Source organism: Peromyscus eremicus, chromosome 2 (genome assembly GCF_949786415.1).
Source record: "Peromyscus eremicus chromosome 2, PerEre_H2_v1, whole genome shotgun sequence".
Lineage (NCBI taxonomy): Eukaryota > Metazoa > Chordata > Mammalia > Rodentia > Cricetidae > Peromyscus > Peromyscus eremicus.
The window spans coordinates 21,334,617-21,361,545 of NC_081417.1; the positions used below are offsets into that span (position 1 = coordinate 21,334,617).

Genomic DNA, 26,929 nt, shown 5'->3' on the forward strand with positions numbered 1-26,929 from the left:
ATTTGCCATGGCCTAAGGAGGCTTGAAGGGTAGGAAGCAGAAATATAATCCAGTAACTATTGAATCCAGACATCTCTGAGGATGACTGCCTGAAATTCCAAGTTCTATGAGACAATACTTGTTCATTAATTTCCCTTCCTTCTGTGAAGTCGATTTCTGCATCTCACTAATGCAGAGATGCCCAGTAAGCCATGTTAAACCTAGAATCTGTGATGCCTTCATGGACTATCTACTTTCTAAGAGATTGGCTAGAGAATAAAATGATAGAATAAGGATATGCACTCAAAGAGGTTCTACTTTAAAATTTATAGATGTCACGTTAAAGTTAATGGTATTATAATTCATTATTTCTATAGATGTAAATGTCTTTTGTTTGCTTAGAAAAAATATTGGATTTATATTCACATATTTTGGTATTTTAAAATGAGAAAACAGAACTGTGTAATTTTATTTTTTTAAAGCATGGTCTCTTTTAAAGCAGGCTGACCTCAACTCTCAATGTAACTGTCCCTGACCTTGAATTTCTGGTCCTCCTGCCTCTAGCTGCACAAGTACTGAGGTTACAGAAGTGCACGATTACACTTGACCATTTAATTTTTTATTTATTTATTTGTTTGTTTGTTTGTGTCTTTTTGTTGTTTTTTTGAGACAGGGTTTCTTTATGTAGCTTTGAAGCCTGTCCTGGAAATCACTCTGTAGACTAGGCTGGCCTCGAACTGACAGAGATCCTGTCTCTGCCTCCCAAGTGCTGGGATATAGGTGTGTGCCACCACCACTCAGCATGATCATTCCAGTTTTTAAATACAGAGAAATTTAACTTTACATCTAAATATCAAGATATATAATGTTTATAGTTAATTGCACTAATAGGAAATATAGTTTTCCATGAAAAATTCCATGAGATTGATAACAATTATTTGTGGGAATCGATCCTTAAAGGTAAAGGAAAATGATTTGTATCCTAAGGAAAGCTTCAGCAGTCATCTGTTTAAGTGCAACGAATGGTCTGGTGTTTTATAAGGACTCCGACTACATGAGCATTTCAGTATTAGAAGAATATTATTATTATTAACTGGATGCTATTTGTATCTAAGGGACAGGAAATAATAGAATAATTTTTTATTCATTTTAATTTAATTACAGTCTAGAAGCTAGATTTTTAAGATCAGTGGCAGTACTTTTTAATCTTACATAAGTGGTTAACATGGTGTTCATCTCTCTTACAATAACTAAAATGAGAAGGATAAATCCAGAGTGATAAATGAAATCATGCATTCTACAAATCCTATCTTGGTTGCATCCAACATTCTGAATATATATATTGTCATATTGAAAAAAAATTCCGAACAAAACTCTACATGTTCATTATGTGGATTGTATTGTTTTTCTGTAGTTCCTGTAACAACAAAACAAAACAAACACATCAAATGTAAAAGGTTACAATCTTGAGTTCCTGATCCCAGAAGCCTGACAGTAAGGTACAATAAGGCCTCACTCCGCAGGAAGCTTGATGCTGGAGAGTCGTCAGTAGCCTTTCTCTGCTAGCATCTGGATCAGTCTGTTCTCTGCCTGCGTTCTCTCCTCTTTATTTCTCTATCAAATGTTTCTCTGTATTATTCTTATCAAATTACGTGTCATGGCACATAGGACCCACTTGAAAACTCAGGATAGGTCTCTTGAGAACATAGTTTGCCTTATAAGTTAGGAATTGGTCTTTTGGCAAATAAGCTAATAATTGTGATTTCTATAACATATATATGTGTTATAGAAACATATATATATATATATATATATAATATGTATACATAAAGCCATTTCTGTGTCTATCACAATGGTAAAAACAATACAAGAACCAGACAAAGACCCCCTCAAATAAAGAAAATTATACACTAATAAAAATGATGAACATAAACAGAAACATTTGCAATTAATTACTTTCAAGTGGAATTCAAGAATACATCAGAAAGATTATCTGCCATGATAAAGTTGGCATCTCAGAGATGCAGTGATGGATCAACTTAATTAATAAGTAAATGTGATCTTCCACATAAATTAACTCACAGACAGAAACTATATGATCATTTCATTAGGTGCAGAAAATATCTTCGATAAAATTCAGTGTTCATTCATGAAAAGGTCCTGGAAATTTTCCCTTACATGATAAAGGCAACATATAGGAAATGGAGAGCCAACATCATCCTAATTAGATAAAAACTCAAAGTGTTTCCACTAAAATCATAATTACTACAAGGATGTTGTCTCTCCACTGCTGTTCAACATAGTGCTCAAAGCCTTAGCTAAAACAATAAAACAAGTGACAGTTATAAATAAGATACAAAAAGCAGATAATGTCATTCTATAGGTAAAAGACCCTAAAGACGCCATCAGAAAAATTATACAGCTGATAAATACACTCAACAAAATAGCATAAAGAAAACATACAAAGGTTAGAGTCTTCCTGTATTGAAATGGCAAACACACCAAGAAGGAAATCAAGGAAATAATACCATTCAAAAAAGTCTGTTAAAAATCTTGAATAAATATAAGGAAGTAAAGAATTTGTACACTGAAAATTTTAAGAACTTGCAAAAAAAAAGAAAGAAATTGAAGAAGATAAGAAGACAGGGAACTGCCATGTCCACTGATTGGTAGGATTAAAAATTTGAAAATGGCCATACTACCAAAAGCAATCTAAAGATTCATTCCCATAAAAATTCCAATAAAATTCTTCACAGAAATTGAAAAAATAAAAGCAATCTTAAATGTAATAAGGAAACAAAAAGACTCAGGATAGCCCAAAGAGCTATTAAAAATAACAAAATTATTGCAAATATTGCCATCTCAAACTTCAAGTTCTACTATAGAGCTATGACAATAAAAACAGTGTGGTACTGATAGAAAAATAGTCCTTGATCAGTGGGAAAGAATTGAGGACCCACATGCCTATAGCAACTTGATTTTTGTCAAAGTAGACACAATACACATTGAAGGAAAGATAGCATCTTCTATACATGGTGCTGTTCAAACTGGGTAGATACATGTAGAATGCTAGTCTTTCTGGACTTGGGTTACCTCACTCAGAATGATTATTTCCAGCTCCATACATTTATCTGCATATTTTGTAATTTCATTTTTCTTAATAGCTCTGTAATGCTTCATTGTGCTAAATACTATTGAAATATGCCACATTTTTATTAACCATTCCTAGTAATGAACATCTTAGCTGTTTCCGTTTTCTGGCCATTGTGACTAGAACACCAATGAACATGGATGAGCATGTATCTCCATAACAAGACATACCTTTGTGTATATGTCCAAAAGTAATATAGCTGGATCAAATGAAAGATATATTTTTCATATGATTTCACACAGATTTCAGTAGTATGACCAGTTTGCAATTCCGTAAGCAGTGACTAAGTGTTCCCCTTGCCTATATCTATACCAGCATTTGTTCTTTGGATCTTATTCATTAAGACAAAATCTCAAAGTAGTTATAATTTGCATTTACTAATAGCTAAAGATGCTGAACATTTTTAAAAAATATTTCTCCTTCATTTGTATTTCTTCTGAGAACTCTACTAAATTCTATGCACTAATTTTTAACTGAGCTGTTTTATTTCTTAAAGTTTAATTTCTTGTATCCTTTGTATATTCTAGATACTAACACTCTAATGGATAATAAAGATATCTTCTGCAGGATACTTCTATTTACATTATTTTCAACATTAATTAGGAATAAGGTCATAGGGATTATATAATGATACTAGTAGGAATTATTTCTATAGAATATTTTGAAATTGTAAATATTCATCAGACATTTCTATTACCAGTTACTACTCCAGCAAAACTTTTATTTCATAATTTCATGAGAATTTTTTTAAATATTACACGCTTCATAGGAACAAAATGGAAGTAGCTATCCCTGGTGGCTTCAATCCTTAAACCCCAATCCTACAGAGGCTGAGGCAGAAGGATCATGAGTTCCAGATTAGCCTGAGAACACACAATGAGACTCTTTTACATAAAAAAGACAGGAAGGAGAGAGAGACAGAGGAAGAGGAAAAGATTAACAGACAATTATATTGTACCACAAAAAGGCAAATGTACCTTAGATTGTACCTAATTGATAATGGCAAAGAACATTTATATAATAAAATATATTCAGATCCTGAATTTTATCCTTTCATAATCAATGTTATCATAAATCTACATGTAAATACTGATACAAGGTATAAGTAAAGCTGAAAATAAATATAACAGATTCCTGTTAGCATCTGTAGGGGCATTTGAAGATGTCAACATCAGAAACAACTTGTATTTTAGTGGCCAAAGGAAGAAAAAAGAAATAAAAGCATGGGTTTTTTTTTTAAGTTTTAAAGTTTAAAAACACAAGCAAGATTCATAATGAAAATGAAAATTTCAAATATCTGTGTATAAGCCATTCAGGAAACACAGTTTCATTTTTGGACTTAGTGACTTTCCGGGATCATATAAATAATGGCTTGAACTCACAAAACACGCAGATAAGGGTGGTATGCAGTTAAATATTTCTAGGAACTACTAAAGAAAGCATTGCCCTGCTGTGGGATGTTCTGTATGGCAAATGTGTTGCTAATTAGTCAATAAATAAAACACTGATTGGCCATTGGCTAGGCAGGAAGTGTAGGCGGGACAAGGAGGAGAATAAAGCTGGGAAGTGGAAGGCTGAGTCAGAGAGACACTGCCAGCACCACAATGACAAACAGCATGTGAAGATGCTGGTAAGCCACGAGCCACGTGGCAAGGTATAGATTTATAGAAATGGATTAATTTAAGCTATAAGAACAGTTAGCAAGAAGCCTGCCATGGCCATATAGTTTGTAAGCAATATAAGTCTCTGTGTTTACTTGGTCGGGTCTGAGTGGCTGTGGGACTGGTGGGTGAGAGAGATTTGTCCTGACTGTGGACCAGGCAGGAAAACTCTAGCTACATTGCCCCACCTTGGCAGATGGCAGGTAAGAGCACAGACAAGTTCATTTAATCCTGTTTTTCCAAAGCCTATCCTGGTAGCTGGTTGGAGTGTGTTGGTGGGCATCCACAGCCCTGTGCAGCAACAATGTAGTATGGTTGAGATTTAAAACCAAAACAGAAAGACAAGGGCATGTCTGTGATATCAGTGTTCAAGAAGCTTGAAGATCTCGAGATCTTGAGCTGGAAGATAGCCTGGGCTACAAATAATTTTAAAGCCAGCCAGGACTATATAGAATGTTCCCTTTTCAATAGGAAGAAGAAGAGGAAGAAGGAGGAGGAGGAGGAGGAGGAAAAGAAGGAGGAGAGGGAGGAGGGGGAGGAGGAGGAGGGGAAGGGAGGGGAGGAGGAGGAAGAGGAAGAGGGGGGAGAAGGAGAAGAAGAAATAATATAATAGCAATAGTAATAATAATAACAGTATATTTTAAGTCCCTTCATGTGAAAACTGCCAGTCAGTGATGTTTAGATGTACTGGAAACATGCAAAAGTGATATTCTAAGCAACAAACCTGAATAATTAAAATGCTTGTCACATTAATTTTTCTATCCTTATTCATCATTGCCTCTTGTGCCTGTGCCCTACATGAAATGATTGCTAAATAGTTGGCTTTTGGATTCCTCAATCCATTCAAATGTTACTGATACTGACCAACCTGTGTATTTCTCTTAAATTTTTTACTATGTGTCTCCTCAGTGATCAAAATACTTTCCATTTTGATAAAATACACAAGATAAGAGCCAATAATATAAATTGGACATCTCTTCTTTTCACTGAATTTCATTGGACAGGAACAAGCAACTGGCTTGGGTTGGTTTTGCTGAGCCACTCTTCCTTGGCAGTGGCAGAGAACAAACTCAAGGAAGTTGCACAAATTACGTTAGTACTCTATCACCATGTTATATCCCAACCCTTAAGTTGGGTTGTTCTATCTGCTATTCTCAGTCAAAATCTGCCAACTATTCCATATTACTTTCCTGGCCTAGATGATCATTACCATTTACTTTCCAAATAAATAAATCCCCATTTTCATTTTGTTTTTACTGTCTTTTGGAAAGCAATCAACTAATATTCACCGCAGTAAAGAATATAGTGTGCACTATTAAACATTATTTTAATGGATGATATTTGTAACACACTTCATCAGTTTTAAATTACACTTCATATCTTTTTCAATTACTAAATCATTGAAATCAAAATGCAAACTCTGTAGTAATGAATACTTTGTAGTTACTCAAATATTTGATTTCAAGATACATTTTTATTGCCATAAGGGCAACTAGCATAGCATTTCAGACACAGCAAATGTTCAATAAAATATTAATTAACTAAAATCAAATGATGATATTCTGACAAGCCCTTATGGACGTTGTCTTTGATAAAATGATTAACCCTCTCATAGCTTTCAACGTTTAGTTACAGACAGTGGACTCCCTTCATGTAAGTTTAATTAGTTTATTGCACAGTATTAGGAAGCTCTAGGAATGTCAGGAAAGTAGACTTCAACAGAACATATCAAGTAAATAAAACAAACAGCAGAAAAGGCCACTCAGAGTAGTGAGTGGAGGAACCCTCATTGCTGTTGCTTGGTCTCTTCACTTGTGGTGTATAAAAGCTGAGCCTCAGACCAGCATGCTCTTCACTGGGCTTAAAAAAAGGAAAGAAAGAAAGAAAGAAAGAAAGAAAGAAAGAAAGAAAGAAAGAAAGAAAGAAAGAAAGAAGAAAGAAAGAAAGAAAGAAAGAAAGAAAGAAAGAAAGAAAGAAAGAAGAAAGAAAGAAGGAAGGAAGGAAGGAAGCTGTTACCCAGTCCCTCCACATGCTGCTGAAGAACTCAACCCATCACTGAGAACCAAATCTTCACAGAGGATTCCACAGGTAGAGCTCTAGATTTCTCCTGTCTTGGCAAGGACTAGCTGGAGATGTTAGAAAGTCACTCAACAGTGCAACCCACACCATTCATCATACTCACATGATTCTCAAGGAGATGTTTATACCAGAATGTGTAGGAGAAGAAATATATATAATATGTGGGGATATTTTGATGATTTTTTTCTCAATGATCATTTGATTTAACATCTTATAAAGCAGAAAAGTATACAGTGAGATTTAAATAGAATGAATGAAAATAAAGTTGGATATTTGATAAATTCTACAAGTTCTTTCACTACTAGTGATTTCATAGTGAGAACAGACTTTCAGACACCATTTTCCTAATGTAATTAACAACATGCAAGTGCTTATGTTAATTAACATCATCTCAAGTCCAATTGCTGTAAAACAATCCTTTTCTACACTCTGAATATGCATTAATCTAATTGGTTAATAATAAAGCTGATTAGCCTATAGCAAGACAGGATAACTTTAGGTGGGAAAGCCAAACTGAGAATGATGGGATGAAGAAGGGTGGTGTCAGAGGAGTCACTAGCCAGATGGAGAATGAATTAGACATATAAAATGTGATAGAGGTAAAGGCAACAAGCCTCAGGGCAGTACATGAATTAATAGAAATGGATGAAGTTGTAAGAGTTAGTTATTAATAAGCCTGAGCTATAGGCCAAACATTTTGTAATTAATATACGTTTGTGTGTGTTTGTTTGGGACCAGGTGGTCTGGACAAAAAGTGCTGATTACATATGGCATTCCAACATGTGGCTAAAATTTCCACATAAAACCTGACAAAGCTTAAAAAGGGATTCTAGATACCCAATAATAGAGTCAAGCATAACTTCTTGGTAGCTGCCTTTTCTGTGGTGGATTCTGTTTGCTGGTAGTGAGCAGAGGCACAGCTTCTTTAGGAGACAGCTGTCTGGCTCAGTGCTAGTGGCAAAAATGGGTGGCTCTTTAAGAGGTCCTACTACCAAACTCTTTATGGTGTTTATGAGCAGCTGGCAACACTCCAAAGTTGGGGTGATAAATGTGGCTCTGACCAGTACCTCCACCATGAAGCTAGACTCTCAGGAAGCCAAGGAATGAGACAGAGCCAGCTACTAAAACCACTGCTTTGGTCCTAGAAATGCCACTTAGCAGTTTAAAGACTCATGTGGTCAGAAAAAGATAAATATGTACAGTAAAGACAGATTCAGAGGAAAATAAAAACAAAAACTTCTAAATGGTTTACAATATGTTTAAATATATATACAGACTAGGGGAAGAAAACTAGTTTTTAAAAAAGTCCTTTAAAAGGAATAGAATAATAAAAATATAAGCCACATAAAGATGGGAAATACACAAAGAGTCTGAGTCCTATATATTATTATGTTGTCTTTATATTTTTTTGTCTGCTAAGAGACATTGGGTTATGGAAATAGCTGGATCAAACCAACCTACTTATTTTTAAACATCTTAATTTCAAAATTTAAGGCAAAAGATATGTTACTTTTGGGGAGAGGTTACAATTCATTTACACAGGAAATGAGAGGCTATGGATTTATTTTGGATTAAGAAAAATCAGGTTTGATTGAAGAACACAAGGGAATCTGTGGTTGGTATGTAAAATGAATAGAAAATCTCTTTAAAAAGTGGGGAGAGCTACAAGCCTCAGGGCAGTACATGGATTAATAGAATGGGTTAAATTGTAAGAACTAGTTATTAATAAGGCTGAGCTATCGACTGAGCATTTTATAATTAATGTAATTTTTTGTATGTTTATTTGGGACCAGGCAGTTGGGACAAAAAGTGCTGATTACATCCAATTGCGGTTTCATTCACTTTTATTGTGTTTAAATACAGTGGAGTTTCAGAATTCTTAATAGGCAATGCATTACAATGAGAGAGCTCTCTACTAATCCCTTGTAATGATAGAAATTCATAAAAAGAAGGTAAAATAGTATGTTTGCATAGAGGAATTTGGAAACAAAAGAACATTTAGGGTCTTAAGATTCAATCAACAAAACTAATTCCTTGAAAGAAAAATGTACTAAGTTCTAAAAGAACCATGAAATGACCAGCATAGGGTTTAATTATTTTCTTTGCAAAATTATAATCATAGTTTTGTCTAAACAAAAACCCTGCCATCATCACTATCACTCATCAACAATTTTTAGAAGACCTACAAATCTTAGGTACACTTTTGTCTGCTGAAAAAGAAAAGTAAATGAGTCAATTTCAGAAAATATGAAGCCTAGATGGAAAATTGCCCATAAGCTACAAGTTCTTAAATACTGTCATGGCCTCTGAAGTCAAACAGGGTTTGGGAAATTTAAGCACATGGGCCATATTTGACCCAACACCTGTGTCAAATAACTTTCAAGGTAAAAATTGTTTTTACATTTTTAAAAAAGAAAATGGATATGCAATAGAGAAATTGTATATAAAAAATGAACATTTTAAAACAAGTGCTCTCTGATTATTTTTAGAAACATTGCAAATTAAGATATTAAATGAATGTTGATCTGTGTGAAGAAAGAGAGTATTATAACTTAAATTGGTCTAAAATAATCTAATAATGAATGAATTTGTCATAATGAAAGCTTAGGACATCCAGGAAGGGGAAATGACAAGTGATAAGGATGAGCTAGACAATGACACACACACATTGACAATGATTTCAAGTTTGACCGAGACATGGGTAGACATGAGACAATAGAGTTACACTGAAACTTGAAGCAAGTAATATTTTAAATTACACTGGAAACTTTTGAAATTTTACTAATAAAGGGGAAATGTGTTATTTCTAAGCAGATTACTATGAGAAACATTTTCATAGCTGATACTACAGATAAGAACAGAAGACAAAGAAAAAAAGAGTACAAAGAATTTAAATGGGCAAAATGTTGACATAAAACCAGACAGGAGAAAATTGTGAAATTGACCAGAGAGAAAATCTCAACATATGCACACAAACACCAATGAGTCTCACAGCTACTTTCACATCAGAAATTATAACAGAAGACAGAAGATAGTGGTATAACACCCTTAACATGTACAAGCAACATGATCAAATGCAGATCCTATACATACCAAAAATACCTCATAAAAGCAAATAAGAGATTTTTAAAAGCAATTAGAAGCTAAAACAAAAGAACATGTGTTGCTACTATACCATCTAAAAGAGTAAGGAATGTCTCTCAGGGTGAAGCAAGCAGTCTCAAGTGTTATAATAACTTGAAACTACTTAAAACACCCCCAAAAATTACCACTAAAGGAAAGAATATAATTTAAAAGGAAAGGACAGATTAATATTTGTCTTCTTTTATCTAATTTAAGGAGTTAGTGAATAAAATAATGTGTACAAATATTTCCTCTCTAACTAATAAAAATGTAATGAAATATACCAATAACCACATTGGAAACATATAGAAGAAAACAGATTAAGGAAGAGATACCACAGGACAACTCTGAACCACAGAAATAAATTAGGAGGACTAGAAAATTATTTTAGACTAATCAAAAGGCAGAGAGAACACCTCCAAATTAGCAAAATCAGAAATAAAAAGGAAGACATAACAACTGACAATGAGGAAATCCAGAGAACCATCAGGTCATACTTCAAAAACCTGTACTCCACAAAATTGGAAAGTCTAAAAGAAATGGATGAATTTCTGGATAGGTACCACATACCTAAGTTAAATCAAGACCAGATAAACTATTTAAATAGACCAATAACCCCTAAGGAAATAGAAACAGTCATTAAAAGTCTCCCAACCAAAAAAAAAAAGCCCAGGACTAGATGGTTTCAATGCAGAATTCTACCAGACCTTAAAGAAGAGTTAATACCAATACTCTTTAAACTGTTCCACACAATAGAAACAAAGAGAACGTTACCATAATCCTTTCGTGAGGCTACAATTATTCTAATTCCCAAGTCAAACAAAGATGCAAAAAAAGAAAGAGAATTACAGACCAATCTCCCTCATGAACATTGATGCAAAAATACACAATAAAATACTGGCAAATAGACTCCAAGAACACATCAAAACAATTATCCACCATGATCAAGTAGGCTTCTTCCCAGGAATGCAAGGGTGGCTAAACACACGAAAGTCTGTCAATGTAATACACCATATAAACAAAGTGAAAGAAAAAAAAACCTGATTATTTCATTAGATGCTGAAAAGGTCTTTCATGAAATCCAACACCCCTTCATGATAAAGGTCTTGGATAGATCAGGAATACAGGGAACATACCTAAACATAATAAAGGCAATTTATAGCAAGCCAACAGCCAACATCAAAGTAAATAGAGAGCAACTCAAAGTGATTCCACTAAAATCAGGAACAAGACAAGGCTGTCCACTCTCCCCATATTTATTCAGTATAGTACTTGAAGTTCTAGCTAGAGAAATAAGACAACAAAAGGAGATCAAGGGAATACAAATTGGAAAGAAGGAAGTCAAACTTTCACTATTTGTAGATGATATGATAGTATACATAAGTGACCCCCAAAATTTGACCAAGTAACTCCTACAGCTGATAAACACCTTCAGTAATATGGTAGGATACAAGACTAACTAAAAAAAAAAAAAATCAGTAGCTTTCCTATATATAAATGACAAATGGGCTGAGAAAGAAATCAGAGAAACATCATCCATTACAATAGCCACAAGTAATATAAAATACCTTGGGGTAACTATAACTAAGCAAGTGAAGGACCTGTATGAAAAGAACTTTAGGTCTCTGAAGAAAGAAAATGAAGAAGATATCAGAAAATGCAAAGATCTCCCATGCTCATTGATAGGTAGGATTAACATAGTAAAAATGGCAATCTTACCAAAAGCAATCTACAGATTCAATGCAATCCTCATCAAAATCCCAACACAATCTCAACCTGGAAAGAACAATATTCAACTTCATATGGAAAAACAAAAAACCCAAGATAGCTAAAAGAATCTTGTACAACAAAGCAACCTCTGGAGGCATCACAATCCCTGACTTCAAGCTGTACTATAGAGCTACAGTAATAAAAACAGCTTGGTACTGGCATAAAAACCGACATGTGGACCAATGGAATTGTTTTGAAGACCCTATCATTAATCTGCACACATATGAACACATAATTTTTGAAAAAGAAGCCGAAACTGTACAATGGAAAAAAAGCATCTTCAACAAATGGTGCTGGCATAACTGGATGTCAACATGTAGAAGATTGCAAATAGCTCCATATCTGTCACAATGCACAAAACTTAAGTCCAAGTGGATCAAAGACCTCAACATAAATCCAGTTACTCTGAACCTGATAGAAGAGAAAGTAGGAAGTACTCTTGAACGCATTGGACTGGAGATCACTTCCTAAATGTAATACCAGTAGCACAGACACTGAGAGCAACAATTAATAAATGGGACCTCTTGAAACTGAGAAGCTTTTGTAGGGCAGAGGACACGGTCAATAAGACAAAATGGCAGCCTACAGAATGGGAAAAGATCTTCACCAACCCCACATCTGACAGAGGGCTGATCTCCAGAACATATAAAGAACTCAAGAAACTATACACCAAAATACGTAACAGTCCAATTAAAAAAAATGGGTTCCTGCATAGGCCCCAGGGTCCCTTGGCTCAGCATGGGAGGAGGGGACTGGACCTACCTGGACTGAGTCCACCAGGTTGATCTCAGTCTGTGGGGAAGGCTTTGCCCTGGAGGAGATTGGAATGGGGGGCGGGCTGGGGGGAAGGTGAGGGGGTCGGGAGGGGGGAGAACAAGGGAATCTGTGGCTGATATGTAGAACTGAATTGTATTGCAAAATAAAAATTAAAAAAAAAAAAAAAAAAGAAGTGACACCAGGGGGCCACAATCCAGGAAATTCATGAATTTTATCAGAGTCTTTGAAATAAGGATTCGTGTATTTTTTGATTTTTGTTTTTGGTGATCATTGTTTCTGAGATAAAGTCTCTCTCAGAAGCCCAGGCTAGCTTGTAAGTTACTATGTAACCCAGACTGGCCTCAAATTTGGTAATCCTCCCTTAGCCCTGCCTGTGCTAGGGACACAGGTATGTGTCACATACCAGTCTTGAGAAATGAGTTTAAAGAAATATTGCTCAGTTTTGGGGAAGGGAGGTCTAAAATCATTTTATCAGTCGAACTTCAGAGTAAACTCAAGTTTATGTTTACAACTACGAAACCTGGCCTTGAGTTCTAGACCCTCTGTTTATTAATCCTTAGGGTTTTGTCAATTTATACAAGCTCACGTGACCTTAGCTTTCTCATCTGTCATAGAAGTACTCATTAGAGAATTAAGAAATGTAGAAGTAATAGCATTTTGGGGACCCCCATTATCCCCAGTTAGGAAATTCCTTTCAACACTCTCTGGAGTACTGAGGCTCCTACATAATCATCCTAGGACTCTATGGCGCTGAGCCTCATAACACAGTTGGCTGGTAGACAATGAAGATAGTCATGCTGACTACACCCTATGCTGAGGATTTGGCTATGAAGGGCCCTTAATCAATTTAATTAGAATGAGAAACCACTCCATAGTTACTACAGTGGTAAAAAGTTTAAATTCACTAATGAATATAATAAGTAAATAAATAACCATGACAATAATTAAAATGCAAACCATCTAGCATTTTTATATGCCGCTGGAGTGGTACACAGTGGTACTGCTTTTGGAAAGCAGCTTCATATGGAATTAGTCTTGTCACTACATACCAAGATTCTGCTTGTGATAGCTAGGATTAATTAAAGCATATGTCACTAAGGAAGCTGAGAGTATGTCAAGGCAGCTTTATTCATAATTGCTCAAAATGGAGATGTGCTTAAATATTCACCAATCGAAAAAAACAATAAAAGACATTGTAGCTGGCCCACGAAATAATGACTTAACCATAAGAAACTAGCTCTCCCCACATATAATGATGATATGCATGAAGCTTAAGAGCATTCTGGGAAGCAAAGTAAACCAAAGACAAGCTATCATTATCTGATTCCATCCCACATTGCTCAACAAAGCACAGCTAAGCATCTGCCACATTTTCAGGACTAGAGGAGCAATTAGCTATAGTTACACACAAGTACCTTTCAGGAGTAATGGAAAAGTTTTATGTCTCATTTGTGGTTGTCTTGTGTATTTATTCCTCAAAATTCACCAACTGTACTTTTAATATAGTACAATTTTACTTTCTGATTTGTTGGATATATATGAATACAAATTAAAAACCTCTCCAGATATAGTGGCATATGCTTATGATCTTGACACCAAAGCAATGGAGGCAAGAAAATAGCAAATTCAAGGCCAGCCTGGGCTACATAGCAAGTCTCAGAGAGATGTGAGCTATACAGCAAGAGACCTTAAACACACACGCACTCACCCTCACATACACACACAGAGACATCAGAAAGAATGAGGGAGAGAAACTAATAAACTGTAGAATTAAATCAAAATGTTTTTACTGTTTTCATGGTGTTTATAAAGATTATGTTAAAATGTAACAAAATGTAGGAGCTTGAAACAATGTTTATTATGTAACCATTAAAAAGCTATTGATTTAAAAAAAAATGGGTTGTAGAGCTCAACTGAAGAAGCTCAAGTGGCTGAAAGACAGTTAAGGAATTGCTCAACATCCTTAGTCATCAGGGAAATGCAAATCAAAATGACTCTGGGATACCATCTTACACCTGTCAGAATGGCTAAAATCAAAAACACTTATGTTATAAAAACAGCTTATGTTAGAGAAGATGTGGAGCAAGGGGAACTCTCCTCCACTGCTGGTGGGAATGCAAACTTTGGAAATCAGTATGGTGCTTTCTCAGAAAATTGGGAATCAATCTCCCTCACGACCCAGCTATACCACTCTTGGGCATATACCCAAGGAACGCTCAATCATATCACAAGGACACATGCTCAAGTATGTTCATAGCAGCATTGTTTGTAATAGTAAGAACCTGGAAAAACTTAGATGCCCTTCAACTGAAGAATGGATAAAGAAAATGTGGTACATATACAAAATGGAGTACTACTCAGCAGAGAAAAAGAATGACATCATGAGGTTTGCAGGCAAATGGATGGAACTAGAAAAAATCATCCTGAGTGAGGTCACCCAGACTTAGAAAGACAAACATGGTATGTATTCACCCATAAGTGGATACTAGATGTAAAGCAAAGAATAACCAGACTGCAACCCACAGCTCCAGGGAGACGAGCTAGTAAGGAGGACCCTAGGAAAGACACAGGGACTGCCCAGCGACAGAGAAATGGATGAGATATATATGAGCAAACAAGGGGTGAGGGAGGTAATGGAGGGCAAGAGTCGGGGGAATGATAGCTTAGGAGAGTAGGAGGTCCTAGCTGGATCAGGAACAGAGTGGGAGAACAAGAAGAGAGATACCATGATAAATCAAGACACCATGGGAATAGAAAGAAGCAGAGTGCTAGGGAGGTCCCCAGATATCCACAATGATGACTCCATCATAGACTACTGGCAATGGTTGAGAGGGTGCCTGAGCTGACCTACTCTGGTGATTAGATTGCTGAATACCCTAACTGTCATCATAGAACCCTCATCCAGTGACTGATGGAACCAGATGCAGAGATCCATGACCGGGTCCCAGGCAGAGCTCCAGGAGTCTAATCAATGAGAGATAGGAGGGATTCTATGAGCAAGAGATATTGAGACCATAACTAGAAAAAGTACAGAGACAAATAGCCAAACTAATGGAAACACATGAACTGTGGACCAATGGTTAAAGAGCCCCCATAGTACTGGACTAGGCCCTCTGGATAAGTGAGATAGTTGTTTAGCTTGAACTGTTTGGGGGACAGCCAGGCAGTGGGACTCCTCAGACCTGTCCCTAGTGCATGAGCCAGCTTTTTGAAACCTAGTGCCTATGGTGAGACACTTTGTGCAGCCTTGACACAGGGAGGAGGGGCTTAGACCTGCCTCAACTGAATGTGCCAGGCTCTGCTGTCTCCCTATGGGAGACCTTGCCTTGGAGGAGGTAGGATAAGGGGGTAGATTGGATGGTGTTGCATGGTGGGAGGAGGGAGGACAGAGGAATCTGTTACTGATATGTAGGAAGAATGGAAAATTTCTTAATTAAAAATAAATAAGAAAATAAACAAAAGAAATAGTGCATTCACAAACTATGCTAACAAAAATTATATAGGCCACACTTCAGTTAATTACTGCCAGAATGATTCTGGACGTATTGGCATATTTTGCATGCTGGTAGGAAAAATTCATCATTTTCAGAGTCTTATGGCAAAAGCCCATACCTGTAGATGGGAACAGATTGGAAGTATAGGAATCAACTATTAGAAGGAGCAGGTCTAGAGATAGAGGAGGAGACCAGGAATGTCACACAAAAAAATTTTTAGACAAACAAAATTCTTGAATAATCTAAAGGATCCACCTCCTGGACTCTGTTCAACACCAAAACAGCTGCCTGAAACATCCTTGTTTGCTGTGGGATGTCCTGTATGCTGTAAATATATGTTGCTATGATTGATTGATAAATAAAATACCGATTGGCCAGTAGCCGGGCAGGAAGCATAGGTGGGAATAGCAGAGAGGAGAATTGGGGGAACAGGAAGGCGGAGTCAGAGAGACAAGGACAGCCACCGTGAGGAGAAGCATAATGTAAGACAACAGTAAGCCACAAGCCATATGACAAGGTATAGATTTATGGAAATGGGTTAATTTTAGATATAAGAACAGATAGCAAGAAGCCTGCCATGGCCATTCAGTTCATAAGTAATATAAGAGTCTGAGTGATTATTTTATAACTGGGCTGTGGGACTGCAGGGGCTTGGCAGGACCTGGAAAGAAACTTTCCAGCTACACTTGTTCATCATCTTTATGAAGTGATACAGCAAGTTAAGGTAACTATCGCAGCTAGTGAAGGGTAACCAGGAAGTTAAGTCCTTGGAACAATTTAGCACTGGGGCCAACAAGATGGCTCATGAATGAAGGTACTTGCTGCCAAGCCTGACCACCCAAGTTTAATCCTGGGAAACACTTATTGGAAGGAGAAAACTGACTTCTGCAAGTTATCCTCTGATCCCTACATGAGCAGCCTCACACACCAAATAAACAACAACAACAACAACAAAATATATGCCTAAGGATGTAGTATGGGAATTAATATCTTAGGGAATAAGCAAAGCTGTCTAATTAGACCTAAGGCCTATTCAGTAGGAAGCATCTCATATCTGGTGCTATAAACCTAGCCAAGAATCAGAGGCTGTTGATTTTATATGTACATTAAAGGAAAACTTATTATTTCCATTATGCCAAATTAATATCATGCCCAACTACCGTCTAAATAAGTGGTTCTCAACTGGGGTGGAGTGGGGGGAGTTGAAAGACCCTTTCACGGGGGTCACATATCAGTTATTCTGCATATCAGATATTTATTTACATTATGATGCATACGAGTAGCAAAATTACAGTTATGAAGTAGCAAAGAAATAATTTTATGTTTGTTGGGGTTACCACAACTGTATTAAAGGGTCTCAATGTTAGGAAGGTTGAGAGCCATTGTTCTAAATACATATCCATAGATTAGTGCTGCTCTCACCCTAATCAAAGAAGTTTCTCTTTTCCCCCAGATGGAGGTTATTACTGAGAATCATGGCTGGAAAAGTGTAGAGAATAAGTGACCAGAGAGTCCTTAGCCTTAAATGGGACTTTCAAATCACACTTCATCCCCTCAAGGTATAGGGAACATCATTGAAAGAAAGACAGAAAGTACGTGAAAGCTGAGTGCATTGAAAGAGTGAGGGTCAGTTTTCTTGAGGAGGTTGCCTATGCTCCACTGGAAGGCCTACATACCTGCATAGAAGGGCAGAACTAATTTGCTCAGTGGGTTAAGCAACATAAAAAGAAGACATGAAGTTGGACGAAGGACATGGACACAGGAAGGTAGCAGAGGATTTGGAAAAAGGCAGTAAGGGTGAAAGTGGATAAGATCAACATAATTGCATATATGAATAAAATTCTCAAAAAATTGAAACAATCAAAGGCCCCACATCAAGGGTTCCTTGAGATATGAGTATGGATTCTTAGGACCAAGATCTTTGATCATCTATAGGACTCGGTGATGTATAAGGCACTAATGCAGAAACTTGACTGTATTTCAGAGGCTAGGACTGCAGCTGCTCTCTACACAGAACATTAAAACATGTATCTGATGGCTGAAACATGTGTGGCTTTTGGTGACTAGATGTTATTTAATTTTGCTGCTGTTATTACTTTCATATATTTTGTCTTTTAGAAGTAAACTGATAGTTACAGTTTTTTCAGTTTCTCAAGTTATGTTTATACGAAGTTCTACTGGAGAAAAAAAAATGAAGATTACCTGCCAATAGAAGCAAGATAACAAACATTGTTTGTTAAGTTAATTTAGTATCTTTATATATGTATACGATATGTATTGAAACAGCTTGGCTAATAAGATAAGCTAGTTATGAGTCACATTTTGAAAAAGAACAACACAGGGCAAAATTACAAGCAACCCTAGAGAGAATAGTCATTAGGCCCCTTCATGTATGAAACCAGCATGTAGGAAGTCATGAGGAGCTAAAAAAAAAACTTAGAGCAAAAAACTGCCAATGATAAGTCCTAAAGTTTATTAATCTTTTGAAAAATTAACTAAATCTCTATGAAATATTATCTAATAAACATCCTTAAAATAAAATCAAAACATACTCTGTATGCTTTGGAAATCATTCACATTCATGTCTAATTTTAAACTCAGAAGAAGGAAGTTTAATTTCAGGTATATCTTTGTTTTCTGATAGTAATCCAGTATAAGTTGTAAGTCAAGAAGTATCATATCTGGTGCTTTTATTTGATATATTGTTCATTACTATAAAAAATGGGATTACTTTGATGGAATATATCCCTAACCTAGATCAGTTTATTTATAAGAACCATAGTATGTTTGTACTAAAAGGGGATTTACAGGAAGATTTGTCATTCTTATCGAAGGGATAAAAATCTCCTTGAAACCCGTGTAAATTCACTCTCTAACCTATACACACTTACAAATGAACGGAAATGTTATTTTCAGTATAATAACAAAGTGTTCCACTCAGTAGATAGTTTAACAAATGTTATTGCTTTTTAAGACACCCAAGTCTTTGAAGTGTTTTGTCTAGTACATGTTAGTTCTCTAACATGAAATTTAAGTATTTTTAGATACATATTTTAGTTTGAGAATATTATTAATAGTAACCAAATGTGTTAAAGTCATAGAATCAAACTCCTCTCCACATTCCAGATTATTTTCTTCATATTTTAAACAGCTTAAGTATGCTTTCTTTTCAGCATTTGTATCGTGTATGTTGTTACTAGAATGATAGACTGAGATATTACTTTGATATATACTAGCCATTGAAAGCAAGTTTATGGCCAATACTTGACACATATGATACAAAGTAGTAAATCCATGATAAACTCAAAATATCTGCATTTATCAAGTATTTCTCTGTAATAACTATACTGAATTTAGAAAAGCTAAACTCACATTTTTATAAGTTAGTTTACTACCTGATTCCGACATATACATTTGAAAAAAACCTTTTTTTCATACGTTGTTAGTAAAATGCTTCATGTATAACTCAATATTATTAATCTCTCCCCTGGCTGGTGGTCTAGTGTTTAGGACTTGGTAGTCTTTAAGTATTATTAATACAATTAAAATTAATATTAATAATTTTGATAGTATTAATATCATCATTATTAATACTGCTATAATATTTGTTGTTACCAATATTATTATTGATGATATTGTCAATATTATTAATGTTCATCATTTTCATATGCAAGACATATTTAATATATATGCACCACAGTTTAAAAAAGTGTTTTAAGAAATGATATTATAAATAAGAACACTGAAAGGAAATTCATCAAATCTGGGTGATTTATTAGAGTATTTCTGTGCTTTGAAGCCTAAACTTGGTTCTCATGATACTTTTTCCTACAGTATACCGCCAGGTACATTCTGTACTATACTAAATTGAAACTCAGTTTCCTGCTAACTAGTGATTCCTCCTAAGGATGTCTTAGGCATGTCTAAGATTTATAACATAATCAAACTTGTGGGAGCTTTAATCTCAGCCTAATTTGAAAGTAACCTCATGGCCATCGCAGCTGAGTGGACTTTGGGTAGCAGTATTTCTTGAAAGGTTTCTTCTAATATAGTGGTCTGGGTATTTGTTCTACCAGTGTTCGAGAGGAGAGAAATGTAAGGTCTCACTGCTCATTCTGATGCTCATGTCTGTCTCTGGTAAGACAAAATGGTTCCTTACTAAAACCAGAAAACTCACTCACACTTTCACAGGTCTTCCTCCATTGTCCTCCCTTGTTGACTTGGCTTTCATGGGATGTAAGAGGTCTCAGTTCTGTCTATGCGTTCCTGTGAACACCCCCCAGGAAGTCCATGCATGCACTCCAGACTGCCAACTCAGAACACAGGCTTTTCTTTGTTGTTTCTCTTATAAAGACTCCATCTACTTTATGAATTGCAAGTACAAAATCTCCAACATTATAAACGTTTTAAGCCCAACATAATGCCACATGCAGAAAGCTAAACATCTGACCTCCTGTGACAGATCACAGTCAGACTAGAGGTGTATAAAATATAGTGTACAAATTACAGCCAATGTGCAGGAGATAAGTGTGGAGTGTAAGTGAATTTCACATTTATTGTTCCTATCCACCCCAAAAATACCTCTGTATTTATATGAAATATTCCAAAAGTTGTAAAACCTAAATCAGAAATGCTTCCTTTTCAAAAGCTTTTGTAAGCAATGGTTGACTTACAACTGTTACTTTTTCACTGATGACATATAATACAGCTGTTGATTGAAAACCTGCTGATTAAGAACTCACCCAAACAAGTTTGCACTCCCACTAGATATAAAGCAAAAGATAACCAGACTACAACCCACAGCTCCAGAGAAACTAGCTAACAATGAGAACCCTGAAAGGGACACATAGATCACCCTGCAAAGGAGAAATAGATGAGATCTACATGAGCAAACGTGATTTGGGGGAGCAATGGAGGATAGGGAATGGGGGATGAGAACATAAGGGAATGGGATGTTTGAGCTGGAACAGGGACAGAGTGGGAGAGCAAGGAAAGAGATACCATGATAGATGGAGACATCATGGAAATAGGAAGAAACAGGGTGCTAGAGAAGTTCCCCGGAACTCACAAGGATTATGGACTACTAGCAACAGTGGAGAGGGTGCCTGAACTGGCCTACTCCAGTAATCAGATTGGTGACTACCCTAACTGTCATAGAGCCTCCATCCAGTAACTGATGGAAGCAGATGCGGAGATCCACAGCCAGGTGCCAGGCCAAGCTCCAGGGGTCCGTCCAGTCGATGAGAGGAGGGATTCTATGAGCAAGAGGCATTTAGAACATGATGAGTGCCAGGCGGTAGTGGCACACACTTGGGAGACAGAGCCAGGGGGATCTCTGTGAGTTCGAGGCCAGCCTGGTATACAGAGCAAGGTCCAGGACAGGCACCAAAACTACACAGAAAAACCCTGTCTCGAAAAACATAAAACAAAAACAAAACAAAACAAAACAAAAAAACAAAATCATGATATGGAAATGTACAGATACAGCCAGGCCAAACTAGTAGGAACTCATGAACTGTGGACCAAGAGCTGTGGAGCGCCATGGGACTGGACTAGGCCCTCTGGATAGGCGAGTCAGTTGTTTAGCTTTAACTGTTTAGGGGGCCTCCAGGAAGTGGGATCAGGATCCATCCCCGGTGCATGATCAGGCTTTTTGGAGCCCAGTGCCTATGGTGGGACACCTTGCTTAGCCTTGATGCAGAGGGAGGGCCTTGGACCTGCCTCCACTGAATGTACCAGGCTGTCTTGACTCCTTATGGAAGGCCTTGCCTTGGAGGAGGTGGGAATGGGGGATGGGGAATGTGGGGGAAAGGCTGGGGGGCGGGAAAAGGGAGGAGAGGGAGATCTGTGGTTGATATGTAAAATGAATAGAAAATTTCTTAAGAAGGAAAAAAAAAAAAGAACTTACCCAAACAAAAGAGTGAGAAAACACTGACTACAGAGATTCCCTGCCTTCGTTCTTTATAGTTTGGCCCTTCCTGTGACTCTCAGTGTGCCACAATAGGAGAGTGGAGAGTTGGACATGTGGAGGGATGTGGAATGCAGGGTTGCAGTGAAGCTGCTCTTGAAGCAAAGCATTTTTTTTTAACTAAAAATGGAATTAATTTAAATATCCAATCAATAGGTAATAATTTGTCTAATAAGAAAATGTCTATATGAAGAAATAATATTTAAAATATTAAAATTATAAATAATTACAAATCCCAATAATATAATTTTATGTGAAGAAACTAGTCTAAAATTGAATTAAACTTACCATGACCTGGAGGAAAAACTTTCCATTTACTAAGTGATGCTAGATCGTATACAGATAAAGTAGGCCAGTTTTCATAAAAAGGACACTTGCGGATTAATTTCAACTTTTGCACATTTTCATGTCTTATTTTTTCCTGAAAAGAATCCCATTAACAGATTTCAAAATGAGATAATTCAAAAATTAACAAAAACTAACAAGTAGAAAAATGGTAAATGGTAGAAAAAGAAAAGTAACAGTCATATGTCTATTACCCAATATAAGATAAATTTGAATAGCATTTGGCTATCACTGTGGCCAATAGCTAAACTGACCTTTTAATTTTCAGATATGTTTACCAATAGTCTCACTTTATTCCATAATACTTTACATTTCTATTATTTTTACATATTTTAAAGCTGTTATAGATGACTCTCCATATATATGTGTGTGCACGTGTGTGTGTGCATGTGTGTGCATATATACATATACATATATATATATGTATGTATGTATAAAGAGGTGGACAGAGAGAAGAGATAGTCTTATAATTGATTCTGATGAGGGAAAATAACAAAACAAGAAAATATTTTTAAGCAAATCACTCAAAAATTCACACATTGATATCCAGTATTTGGAAAAATGTTGAATTCTGAGAAAGTCACCTGTTTATGAGGTCACCACATATAAAGAAATTTCTTACTCTTTGAGAGCTTAAGCAAGAAGAAAGAGGTATCTTCATCTCCTCCCAGCATGCACTGGACCTGCATATACCATGCAGGATCTGGACTGCATTATAACCTGTAAGGAAGACTATGGGGACCTACCAATCCCATCACTTAGGTAAGCCTCTACCTTCGAAAAGAAGGAGGGGACATTGTGGGTTTAGACTGGAAAAAAATGAATTTGTGTAAATAAATTGTCTTAAACAGCAGAGCTGAATGCTCAGAATTAAGTTTAAAGGCCTTTTCATTCAGTACTAATTTTGCAAGTTGAGTGACTCTGAATTAGCGTGTCAAACATTCTGTCCTACTTTGTTTCTCTGTTGTTTTGATAAACAAAATAACCCAAAGCAATCTGAAGAAGAGAGCATTTATTTCAGCTTATAAGTTACAACCCATCATCTAGAGAAGCTCAAGGCAGAAAACTGGAAGCAGGAACAGAAGAAAAGACCATGGAAAAATGCTGCCTACTGGCTTGCTCTCTCAGCTTATTCAGCTACCTTTCTTATATTGCACAGGCCCACTGTCCAAGAATTGGACCACCAGTGAGGGGGGGCCCTCTACATTAATTAGCAATCAATAAAATGCTCCACAGATATGCCCATGATTTCATCTGATGTAGGTGATTCCTCAACTAAGATCTCCTCTTCCAAGGTGTGTCTAGGTCTGTGTCAAGTTGACAGAAAGTGACTAGCACAGATACTGAAGGAAAATTAGTGCCGACTGTTGAGATCTTGAAAGCAATAGTAACGTGACCTCTCTGATCATTTTGAGTCACCAGCAAACAGCATACTGTTGACACACAAAATACCTATTTGCTGAATGAGTAAATGAATGACTTTGAAATTCATAAAAAGCAGGAAGAGTACTCATAGTGCACACCCGTGGAGGACCTGGCTTTCATGCCAGGTACCGAAAGAAGCTGCTGAAGCGCTGTTCATCAAATAAACCATAATTTATGGTCTCTATAGTCAAGTCAAATCTCAAAAGTAAAACAGACATGCACACCATACCAATTTTAACTTCTCATACTCCTTTGCAGAGATTTTAAGGATTTCACAGTCATCTTCTGTCACAATTGAATGCAGAGTTTCATCCGTTTCCGCCTCAGCCTCAGCAACTTCCAGTGAGCCAAAGGTATCCCACTTCCTCAGCTGTGAAAAGTATCAAGAGGCAGGCAGACTTCATTATTGCTCATTGACACCTATTCACATAGACACCAGTGAGAAACGTATGAACCATCTAGGTTCATTCACGTATTCATAGCTCCACTGCTCTGGAAGAAGGGTCCCCCCACCTTTGCAAGGATGGTTCATGTGTCTCCAAGTACGCCTTTTTCTCAACACATTTTCTACTCTTTGGCAACATCAAGAAAATACCATGAAAAAAGATTTTGCTTTGTTTTATTCACTCATTCCTTTCAAGTGTCATGAAAATATTTGGCATAGAGTCAGAATTAAATAATTATTTGATAAAAGAAGGGTGCAAATACTCAATATACAGCTCCTTTATTAATAGCCTTGTATATTGGTAGTGACAAATGAAATGAATACAGTGTTATGTCATGGATAAATCATTCATATGTGTATATACATGTAGGGTTATCTAATTTAATATGTAACAGATAAATATTAAAGAGAATGTTATCACTAGAATAGATAAGTCACCATGGTAAAAAGAGATAATTCATAGTCACACGGAGTATCCTAGGAAAAACTATAGAGAATATAAATGAAAAGTGGCATATTTACATGAGAATTTAGACCTCAAATCAATATGGCTATTCAAGATACTATTTGGTGGGGATAGTCACTATTGCATTTTAAATACAGAAAAAGGCTGATCCTTTTTCTTTTTGATGAAATAAATCATTGGGATTGTCATAGTAAATGCCTCCCCCCCCCCAAAAAAAAAAAGGATATTTAAACCAGAGAATCACTTCTGAGGCCAAAGTGGTCCACAGTGCTACTTAACTGGGATGAGGTCATGAGAAACTGAGTTCTGGAGCTTGTTAGAATGTAGGACAGAACATAAGATTCATTACCATGTAAGGTGAGGACCTGGACTTGATCCTAAAGCCTGGGAACTCTGATGAACACTGGGCATGTAAAATGCAGACAAGAAAAGCTGCATCCACTAATCCATGAAAGAAACAGAAAGTTGCCTTTTAGCTGTGAGACTTGTCACAATTTTCAGAAAATGAACAATCTTGCTCTGTACTTGAATGTGTGAGCATTCCCATTTTCACATAGCACAAGACTCACAACTAACTAGTTAATGCAAATTCTAGTAATAGCCCAAGAAGATAAAATGTTTAAATTCATGTATAAGTTTAGGAGGAAAGAAAATCCCGATGGAAGCAAGTAGCTTTTGGATGATTAACAAGATTGAAAACTATAAACATGAGTGAACACAAATGAAGAAAAATCAACTATGAATGTTTTTAAAAACCAAAGAACCTATTCACATTGAATCATTTAGACATAAAAACAAAACATGAAATAAAAAAGAACAAAAATATTTTGGAAGGAAAAATAACTAAATTAAAACTACAAATAAAATATACTGAAAAGATACATTATTTAAAGAATGAAGCAAATCAAATTGAATTCATACACAACATGCAATTAGTATGTAAAATGTATAAGTATGGGAGGAATAGAAATAAGGGCGTTGAACAGATTCAGAGATGGACAGACAATATGAAGCACTTATCAGACAAAAACTCCAGAAGAACCTAAAGAGTGTGGGAAACATCATCTGTAAGCAACAGTAATTGCCAAGTTAAGCCTTTCAGATAAAGGAATCCATAGAGAGTGAGCTGGGTCTGAGCTCAGCACTCATGCTCTGAGTTGAGGGACAAACCCTAATTGTTCCGCTCTTCTGGTTGCCTCCTTACAAATCTGTTACTTACCAAGAATTTCAAGCAGACATTTCATCCCTTATGTTCCTTTGCATTTTGTTATGATCCTGTTAGTCTAAATTACTTAGCAAGTCATTGTAAAAGAAGTTCTCTGACTTCTAAAAAATTATGAAGCTTTCTTTCTTGATTAATGCTAATGGTGAAACTGTAAGGCTTTCAGTACCTTTTGCATTTGTAATGATATTATTGAATTGGTTTTACATTTTTCATTTTTATAGTATTTCTACTTTGTTCTGCAAATATGGCCATCTTCAAAGAGCTCAGATAGAGTAACTTCCAACCTGGAATTTATATTTACATAAAATGGAAAGGTAGAGTTAGAGAAAAACAAATAAGATGCTGGTTCCATATATTATGTTGAACAAGTAACTATATGATAAATTTCAGCCAGAAAAATACACTACCTAAGGAGAAATAATGCAAGGAATTTGAATACTATGTTGGTAAATGTAAATCACATTGTTGATTACTAAAAATTTAAATGATTAATGTGGAATGTTTCTAACATCTTTAAAATTCTTTCTGATATAACTCAGAGGAAAGGGACATGAAGATATTTGAGAATCTTTATATTTTGAGTCTAAGAAAATTATTTTGCCAAGTGATACCCTACAAACTATGAAGAGAGTTGCACTAGGACCTGGGAAGTCTCCTCCTCATCTTCAGAACTGATTCCAGAGCCCACCCCACCCCCTATTTTCTATAATGACTTTTCTCAGTCCCTCAGATCACAGCAGGAATCTGAAAATGTCACTTAAACTCCCAGCCAGGCCCACCATTGCCTTGTCATCCAAGGCAGAGTCTACTGTTACTCATGTTGAAACCAAACATATACAGATGTGTAAATGTTTCTAAAACTTAACATAAGGAAAAGGCCAGAAGATAATTATTTATTCAGAAAAGATAGACTTTCAAGCATTTATTTACTTTTTATACTACTGTGGTAAGCAGAACCAAGCTAAAAGTTTATATGCCTGCTTTTGACCAGGGATCCTAGTCAAGTTATATCAGTCAGGAT

General features: G+C 36.1%; 1 protein-coding gene across 1 annotated transcript in view; it reads right to left on the reverse strand.

The window, feature by feature from the left end:
- The window catches only part of Cnbd1 (cyclic nucleotide binding domain containing 1), a 367,762-nt gene that overhangs the window by 110,219 nt on the left and 230,614 nt on the right, over positions 1–26,929 (reverse strand). The window contains exons 7-8 of the mRNA XM_059253897.1: positions 24,002–24,142; positions 22,291–22,423 (exon numbers count right to left, since the gene is read on the reverse strand). Of these exons, the coding sequence (XP_059109880.1) occupies positions 22,291–22,423; positions 24,002–24,142 (274 nt within the window). The remainder of the gene's footprint in view (positions 1–22,290; positions 22,424–24,001; positions 24,143–26,929) is intronic.